At 39.5% G+C, this 9002-nt stretch overlaps 1 protein-coding gene across 2 annotated transcripts; it reads right to left on the bottom strand.

Moving 5' to 3' along the window:
• Window positions 1-96: 96 nt before the first annotated feature.
• On the bottom strand, window positions 97-8602 carry cnot8 (CCR4-NOT transcription complex, subunit 8). Of its 2 annotated transcripts, none has more exons than XM_004556826.5 (7): window positions 8490-8602; window positions 3425-3650; window positions 2832-3025; window positions 2083-2244; window positions 1331-1475; window positions 1073-1183; window positions 97-704 (listed from the first exon to the last, which is right to left on the bottom strand). In XM_004556826.5, the coding sequence occupies exons 2-7, from the start codon at window positions 3539-3541 to the stop codon at window positions 576-578; spliced, it is 858 nt and encodes a 285-aa protein (XP_004556883.1). In that variant the 5' UTR covers window positions 3542-3650; window positions 8490-8602; the 3' UTR covers window positions 97-575. The 2 variants fall into 2 exon arrangements, with proteins under 2 accessions (XP_004556883.1, XP_004556884.1); XM_004556827.4 differs by having other exon boundaries at window positions 8511-8596.
• Window positions 8603-9002: the final 400 nt, after the last annotated feature.

Genomic DNA, 9002 nt, shown 5'->3' with positions numbered 1-9002 from the left:
GATCTGAGGGTGAATGTACAGAAGGACAGCAGTTTGGCCAGTGAAGCATGTGAGTACCCAAGCACAATTATACACTCCAACTCCCACTGTTAAAAGTTTCTCAAAGTGGAAAAGAGCTAAAACATTTATTTGCATCAAAATTATACATTTTAATTTACAGGCCCTTCCAGCATTAACTTAAAAAGAAAGAAGGAAAGAAAAAAAAATCCCTGCAACAAGAGAAGAGTCCGGCTGATGAAAAAGACCCGACCTTTCGTGTCAATGTTTGGTCTAAAAATCACAGTAAGATCGAGCAGCTGGTCCCATGCTGTAAAGAAAGATGTCACTGATGCTGTGAGAGAGAAGAAAACAAAAAAAGCTTTTTTAAAAAAGTCTTATGAATATATGGCCATATACTCATAAAAGTGACTAAAAAGAAAGCGGTGAAGGAGCCACTGTCACTTGGCAGGGCGACGCTCAAACAAATATGCATTTAGTAAAGTCTTGCCGAGGGACGTCTGAGAGCATGTGGTGGGGGGTCTGCTGGTTGGGTTTTAAAACAAGTGCATGTTCCACTTGGAGGGTCGAGCGCTCAGTCAGTGCTTGTTGTTGGTCTCCTCCTGGCCCGAGCTGGAGATGGCGTTCTGGGGTTGGGTGGAGCCCGAGCCCAGGCCGTACAATCTCCCACAATACTTTGCGTCGTCGATGTTGTCTTCGAAGAAAAGCTGCAGACAAAATATAAAGTTTCACTGACATGACTCAAACACTGTCTCAGGTGTGCAAACAGGAATGTTGTTTGATCAAAACTTGCTTAATTTGTATCTGATTTCCATTAGTTTAAATTCATATTTATTTTCAAAGAAAGGACGTTTGGATTCACAAACATGCTAAATAAGTCCAGTTTGAGTTTAGTGAATAACATTAAATATTTAAAGTGGTAAATTACGTTAAACTACTGTAATATCTGATCTTTTGACTCAGATCTCCAAAGTAACTCAAAGTTCGGATAAAGAGCAAACATGAGCATTTAATAATGCTGCAGATGCCATCGTGAGTTCTACCAGAGATCAAACCGGTATCTGTGAGAGCGTACCTCCTTCATCCTGAAGAACGCCATGCCTGTAAGCAGTGAGTCGGACCCAGCCTGATGTTGCCGTCCAATCCTCTTCAGCTCCAGTTGGTCTGCCACTTCCTGTAGCCCTCCCTGCAAACACACCACGGTCAGATATCTGTCAAAACTCATCCTGATCTGATCTGACAGATGTCTTCTATTTAAAAGCGAAGCCATTAACAGCTTCAAGTCTAGCCGAAGCACCAACTCAGATGTAGTGACTCAATTATCCAGGTTTACCTTCAGGTTCTTGCAGCTTTTCATCAAGTACTTGACGTCATAGATCGCTGGGAAAAACAAGTTGAGGATCTGAAAGAAGTCGTGCTCCTCCTCGGGAAGGCGTGCATCCGTCAGGAGCTTCACCAAGTAGCCAAAGTCATACCCACTGAGGACCAAAGGACAAGAGGACAGCTGGGTTACACTGATGATGTCTAAAGAATTACTTACAGTCTTCTCTGCAGGAACGAGACTTATTTAAAATTATTTCCCGAAATGAAATTGAGAAATTAGGTGGACTGTGTCTTGGAGAATGTAACAGATGTCTAAACTGATCAGGTTCAGCCTTTTCATTTCCACCAGTATCCACAACTTTTAGTCCCAGGAGCTTTAAAGGAAGTCAAATGTTCCCTTCTTTCAGCTTATTGCTTCTTTGGGACACTAAAATTATTTCTCAGAGTTTAATTTAGATCCCGGTGGCCATGGAATCCATTTCCTTCAAACCTCCTACTCTTTGGTTAAAGTTCCTGGGATAGAAACAACGCTAAAAGAAACAGAGATTCAGAAACTCGTTGAACACCTCACAGATGCAGAAATATCACAGAAATACCTCTAAGAAAACGGTTCAGTTTGCTTTAACACTACACATGCTGAGCTTCATTCATGGTTTTAGAAAGGTCTGCAGAGAGCAACGTTACACCATTTATTTATTGTTAAAATCATTTTTTTATTGTATACAACTAAAAGGTGGTGTAGGGTGCAAACACACGACTGACCTGTGGAAGGAGAGCCACTTGACGTTTTCACACAGCACCAGGCCGGACGTCATGAGGAGCTCAGCAAAGTAGAGCGTGTCGATTCCCTCCTCTTCGTGTTTTTTAAACTGGAGGCCAGAGTTCTGAAGCAGGTCTATGGAGTCTTGCGAGTACATGTCTTCTCTGGAAGGAGAACCGGAGAAAAACACATTTAGTAAATTCACACTGTTTAAAAAAGCTTCACGCTTTGAAATGTGCCTTTTTAAACAGCCAGCAGGTGGCGAATCCCGCAGCTGCAAAAAGACCTGCGGTTGTATAGACATCTACGGGGAAAAAAACAACCCTTTGGCTCTTTTGATCTCATCAGGAAGTCACAGAGCAAATTGTCAGTTACTATTTCAAAACTTACCAAATATGACATAATGCTCATTTTGTATTGTCAAAGAGGGCAGCAAAGCAGGGTATGTCTGAAACTGTCAGTGTGCAGTTTGACCCTTAACTACAGGACTTTAACCAGAAGGTGCTGTAAAAGCCAGCTGTGTCCATCTTTTACATACAGTCTATGAGTGCAACAATCAATTTACAATTGCTCTAACATGATTTCAACTTAGTTCCAAAGACATGTAGACATATGGTGGAGATGAAGTTATAATGCAACAGGTGATTAAGTCAGCCCTTCTTCTCTACATTCAGTCACAGTCAGTACACTAAAACGTTCAGATAGTTGCAACACAATGAAAAGAACGAGGATTTAAAGAGAGTCCACTCACGTAAGGTTAAACTTGAAGTTAAACTGCCACGTTGTTGTGCCAGGGGGATAATCTCCTTCCTCATTCATGAACGTGAGCCCAAGCTGGATGATCTTCAGGAGGTCGACATTGCACCTCAGCAGCTGGTACTGGTAATCCACTGTGCTCCGAAACTCTCCAATCGGTCTGACAACAACTCCGGGGAACTCTGTGTCCTGGTGAACAATATCAACAAGTGTTTGTTTACAGTTTTTCTTCACTCAGAAATCTGTCATTACTCACTGAAATAAGAGCCTGAGAGCAGTGAAAGCTAAGGAAATGAGTAGCCATGAGTCTTTTAAGGACATTTAGGTAAATTTTACGATTAAATATGAAAATAATATTTGAGATCAACTGCCCCCCCCCCACAGAAAACATCAATAAACAGAGATTTTAAAAATAAATAAATGGGAGCAGGAAAAAAAGATACCAATAGGGCAGGTATCTAGAGACAAATGTCATTTGTAAAACCACAGCTACTAAATTAAAAAAAGACTATATCACAAAATTCACCTCAAATTCAACTGTGTAAAAACATTGGACAAAGAAATTAGGCCATCACGCCAGAGACTCACCATTGCAATGTAATTGTAGCTTTGAATAATCTGCCGAATCTTCCTCATTTCGTCCTCAACATTGCTCGCCCAGACCTCACAGATTATCTGACTGGAATCTGTAAGTGCGGCTGGCATGTTGGCAGGTCAGGTGAAAAAAGCCCAACAAAAGCACTCGTTACCGAGGCGGCGGGCGGCAGTACACCGAAAAAGGAAAAAAAAAAGAAAAAAGAAAAAAAACACAACTCTGGGGGAAGATGAAAAGAAAACTGGTATCAGAAGAGAAGGCCAATTAATGCTTGTAACACGAGAAAAGAACACACACATATGGGAATACTTTTCATTTTCACATTAATAGAGAGGTTTGCAGTCAAGTCACTTAATTATCTGTATTCTGGTAAATTTTATTCATCAATTTGTACATCAGTTCATGATCGTAGGGTTGCCAGACAGTCAGACACTTGAGGTCGGTCTTATAAAGCAGGATTGGGTCTTATTAACACAACTTCAGGGTTAACTCTTTCCAGTGTTATGAGGCTAGTCCAGTGCTAAAGAACTCACGGCCAAATTTGTTCAACAGGGTATGTTTGAGATATGAAATCCACACCTACTGACAGTTCAACCAATTCAATCAATTCTCTGGAAAAAATCTTTGGGAAAACCAAAATAAACAAACAGAAAAAAAAGGTTTAAAGATCCACCAGACCTCAGTGCATGAAGAGTCAAGTTTTTGTGTTTCCGTGATGAGAAATTTGGGTTCTCTTGATTTTTCCTTGACAGCTATGCAAAATTTTGACACAACTTTATTGCAAATTACAAATTTGCACATAGGTTTAAGTCTACGTGTGAACTCTGTTTTCATAATTATCATTTACCTATAAAAACCAGAAGTGAAACAATGAAACTGTCGCTTTCAGCTTGTAGTAAGTTTTTACGGTGTTCACATTTTCTAATAGTATAGTTATGACCTCCACTGGAAAATTAGTTGTTCTCTTGCTTATTCATCAGTATGATTGGTTATATGCTGCCTCCACCAGCTTTTTTATGTAAACATGCTTTTAACTAGATAGAGAAACCCTGGGTAAACTTGTCGGGTTGATAACTACCTCCGACCACTTACCGTAATTGTCGGGCTATAAGCCGCTACTTTTTGCACAAGCTTTGAACCCTGCGGCTTTTAGTCAGGTGCGGCTTTTCTATGGATTATCCACGATTTTTGTCATATCGTAAGACGATTTGTTTTGTTTGTTCCGCTGTTGTACGGCACTACGTTGCCTGGCGGAAGGGCATGTGATCAGACACACAGTATCGGGGTTCAAGAGTGGTGTGTTGGTCACGTGTCCATCCGCCAGACAACAGTGCCGTACAAGTAGCGCGATAAACTTGCGAAAAGCAAGTTATGCTCAACTCCACCGGTGGATTCTGACAGCGTGGAAAAGTGTGAAAACATCAATGATCACCAACGGATTTCGAAGGGCTGGACTGCTGCATGATGGAGAGGAGGACACCGCCACGGCCCTTCTGAGGGTGTTCGACTCTGACACTGACAACGAGGATTTCTTTGGTTTTGAAAGTGACAACGAAGGAAAGAAGCTGAGAGTGGATGACGATAGGGCTGAACGATATATCGCATTTGCGATAATATCGCGACATGATCAAGTGCAATTTTCTAACCGCAAAGGCTGCGATTATACTCTGGACATGTCCAAATTCATGGGCTGCATCCTCCTGAGGCCGCATTTGTAGACCGATTACGTCACAGCGACGTGCCGAAGGCTGTCCAAATTACTACCATATCCCAGAATTCATAGCGCGGCCCAGCCAAACTCCAGTTTCCAGCAATGGCGGCCGCTACTAAGTTTTAAAATTACTCATACTAATCTTTCTGGGTCACAAAATAAACTTTTAACATATTTTCAGGCGAGAAAGTAGTTGTGTAAACATCAAATATCTGCTCGGTTTATCAAGATATCCCATATTTGCAAAAGTGCTTCGACGTTTTCAGAGGCGTCTGCTACCCACCAGCTCGACAGCTAGCCGGGAGCTCGAGGGTTACTGATGCGGCCGAGAACGGCACAACTCCCGGCACATCATTTTCAGATCACCGCGGAGTTTCGCTGCTCGGGTTAAACGTAATATATAAGTCACTTAGACAACCTAAAAATGTTATTGTTGGGCTTTTTTCAGTGTTTTGTTTGTTCGTGAGTAAATCGGTTTGGCTGAGATTAAAGTTATTAGATTAGATAAAATAAAACTTTATTAATCCCCCGGGTGGGTTCCTCCTTGGTTTTCACACAGCTGACTAAACGTCAAACAGAAAACTTATTAAACAGAAGTATGAGACAGTCGAGAATTTACGCCAGTGTCTGGTTATATTTTAGATAGCAAGAAGCAGACGGCCGAGTTTATTAAACTCCACCGAGACAGCGGTGACGCTAATCAGAACTAGACCGTCCAATTTCACGCCTTTAAATTTTAAAGGCGTGTTTGTGTGTGTGTTTATACAATTGCTATTATGTTTGCACTTTATGTGTAATGTTACTGACTGCAGAGATCAGTAAGATGTGTGTATTTTTTATTTATTAGTTTTATTTATTTAATATTATTTTTTAATTGAATGACTGTCTAGTAGTTCACAGATGTCGAAAAACTGAGTGTGGTAAAGCCACTGATTTTTTTTATATATATTTCTGCAATCTGCACATTGTACTGACTTTCATTTTAATGTTTACACCAGGGTTCCTTGTCAGCACTTTATGCTCAGATGTTTGTAAGCTAAAAATAAACTATTGTGTATGTTCAAATATACTGTTGTGATTGAAGAAGTTAAATAAAAATGTCAGTCATCAATTCATGCATCACCTCATGTCATCATAACAGAGGTCTGTCTTCCAGGAAAGAACAGTTTAAAATTAATGTAATATAGTATTGGCCATACTATATGATGTATTGCTTGTCTTTGTTTAATAATACAGAAGACAAAGACCTTAAAAAATAATCGCATATCGCATCGCAATCGCAATATTGGGGCAAAAAATCGCAATTAGATTATTTTCCATAATCGTTCAGCCCTAGATGACGAAGCCACCCTGAGCCTGTTCATATCCAACACTGGAGAAGAGGACTTTGGTGGTTTTAGTGGGCAGGAAGATGGTGGTGAATGACTGACTTTTCTTCTTGTTAAAGCCGTGTCACTGCACCTGAGCCTAAAAGGTAGTCTGAATCTATTTTTCTGGTGTGCTGTAGGTTATTGTTATGTACTACATTTGTTACTCATTTATGAAGCACAGTACATGTTTCCTACTTGTAATTACTGCTACTTGTACATATACCTAAAAGGTTATACAAATATGTACTCATAACTTGTTTTTCAAAATATTAATAAAAGGGGTGTCTCCAAACAGCCATCTCTTTCCTGACAATTCCCTTTGTGCATATTCTCTTACATATGATAAGACAACATTGAAACACCTGCGGCCTTTAGTCAGGTGCGGCTAATGTATGTACAAAACAGGATTTTCCCCTGATTTTAGCTTGTGCGGCTAATATTCAGGTGCGCTTTGTAGTCCGGGAAATACGGTAGTTAGATTGCTTATATTAGATAAATTAATCCACACAAAAGAGATAAAATGGGTACGATGGTTATACCATATCCGATGAAGCCAGTACAAATTTTTGTGTGATAAAAACATTGTGACATCAAGCACAGGATGATCCCATGCGTTTAGTGCACATACGCTGTTGTATACAACCAGGATATGAAGGTACATGAGAGAAACTAGCAGCTGGAAATGTGTGACCCAAAAGTAAACAAATGACTTCTTCATCAAGCACAGCTTGAGCTCTCCGTAGTAACAATCCATATGACAGGAAGAGCAAACAGTGGATGGAAATTAGTGATACGGTTGCATGGTGACAGAGGGGCACCTATTCCTCTATTTTTCAAGTTGCAAGTGGATCTCTAAAAACATTGTGCAACTCCTGAAAAAATATGGTTACTTTACTTTAGTAAAAAACTGTTCAGCAGTTATACTTCCTCTTACAATTTAAATAGTGAAATAAATACTATAAAACGGTGCTTCAGCTTGTCATATGTCATCACAAACTTCGTTTTGAAATATGTAAAACGTTAGTAAATTAAACCCACTTTAAAAAAAAAATGTTTAAAATCAGTGGGTTTTTTTTGTTTGTTTGTTTGTTTGTAGCAAATTCCTGGTCAAAATCTCACTGGTGGACATAAAGAGAATAAATACATACATATATAGATAAGTACGTAAATAAAATCCTGAACTTTACTACAAAGACTACGGTATACAACGTAACGTAAAAAAAATTAATATAACCACTAAAAACAGTAATCAGTACTATAGTCATATGGGTGTGAAACACGAAAAAACAACCGAGGATGTGCCGTTTAAACACGCAGCACTAAGAACAAATCAAAGGTATTTTAATTGAAGGCTCTTTCAGCCTTCTACCCGTTTTAAGTGTGGGTTATTCTACACATCCAGTTTTTAGAAGTATCGAGCTCATGAACTTAGACAATGCTCCAAAATAACTACCCATATAAGTACCCTGTGCTGACCACCGAGCGGCGACACTTTGTTCTTGAAGGACTTTAACCTGTTACTGAAAGGTGTCCCATTATAGTGATGCCTGCTGTTACAGTGACAGGTATAAAGCGCCTTTGTGTTACCATGACATCATGAAGAACTCACATTGGCTTTTGTTTACGATACTAGACTAGCTAACCCAAATGCTAAATGCTAAAATGAAAAAAGCACAAGGGTCTTTTTTGGGGGAAATTGTTGCTAAAAGTTTGAGAGCTTTTAATAACGTGCAGCTTAATTTTTTTTTAATAAAACTGACGACACTGCAAAAAAAAAATATTGAAGCTAGCACGGCGTTTAGCACGAATGGCTAACGTTTACGAGCTAAGCCTCGCGTTGTCGGGAAAGCTACCATCACGGAAACGGAGATTACATAAAAGCAGCTCTGCTTTTCTACATCTCATAGTCTCACTATAGTTGAACGCACTTCAACTACACCACAGCGCTGCTGTGGAAGAATAAAGAAAATAATTTACCTGAAAATTTCTTCAACGTACCCTTCCAAGCTAGGTGATAGCACCCCTATCTTCTTCTTCGCTTTCTTTCTGCTGTTGCTGCTTCTTCCTCTTTGCGTTTATTAGGTGAGAACCTTCAAATGGGCACTGCGCCACCCATCGAACCGGAGAATATAAAGTGATAAGATGACATGCTGGGGTACATTTGTTTCCATTTTTGGATATTTTCATCTTTATTTATTTTTTGCTTTCAAATATATTTTTACTTTGAATTCCCTAACGTCTAGATGGTTTCACTTCAGACACTTCAGGATTACCTTTAAATTTTTTTGTTGTGCTTTAACTCAGATATTCATATATCTACTTCTTATAACATATACATTAATAAATTTCACTGGTAATCTAATTGTAATGTTGTAAACTGTGAAAGAGGTGCTTTTACATTGATCTGGATAATCCCTCCACCATAAGAACTATTTTCTACCAAAGACACAACCACAGTGAAAACAGTCAATTAGCCAGACTGAAAAATTG

The sequence above is a fragment of the Maylandia zebra genome, linkage group LG10, assembly GCF_041146795.1.
Source record: "Maylandia zebra isolate NMK-2024a linkage group LG10, Mzebra_GT3a, whole genome shotgun sequence".
NCBI lineage: Eukaryota > Metazoa > Chordata > Actinopteri > Cichliformes > Cichlidae > Maylandia > Maylandia zebra.
This window is presented reverse-complemented; position numbering and strand designations above follow the sequence as displayed.

What these genes read in the sequence shown, in the direction of transcription:
- cnot8 (XM_004556826.5), bottom strand. Translation starts at nt 3,541, where the DNA reads ATGCCAGCCGCACTTACAGATTCCAGTCAGATAATCTGTGAGGTCTGG. An exon ending in AAGTGGCTCTCCTTCCACAG is followed by an intron (nt 1,476 to 2,082) that starts GTCAGTCGTGTG and finishes TTTGGTCCTCAG; the next exon opens with TGGGTATGACTTTGGCTACT. An exon ending in AAAGCTGCAAGAACCTGAAG is followed by an intron (nt 1,184 to 1,330) that starts GTAAACCTGGAT and finishes GTGTGTTTGCAG; the next exon opens with GGAGGGCTACAGGAAGTGGC.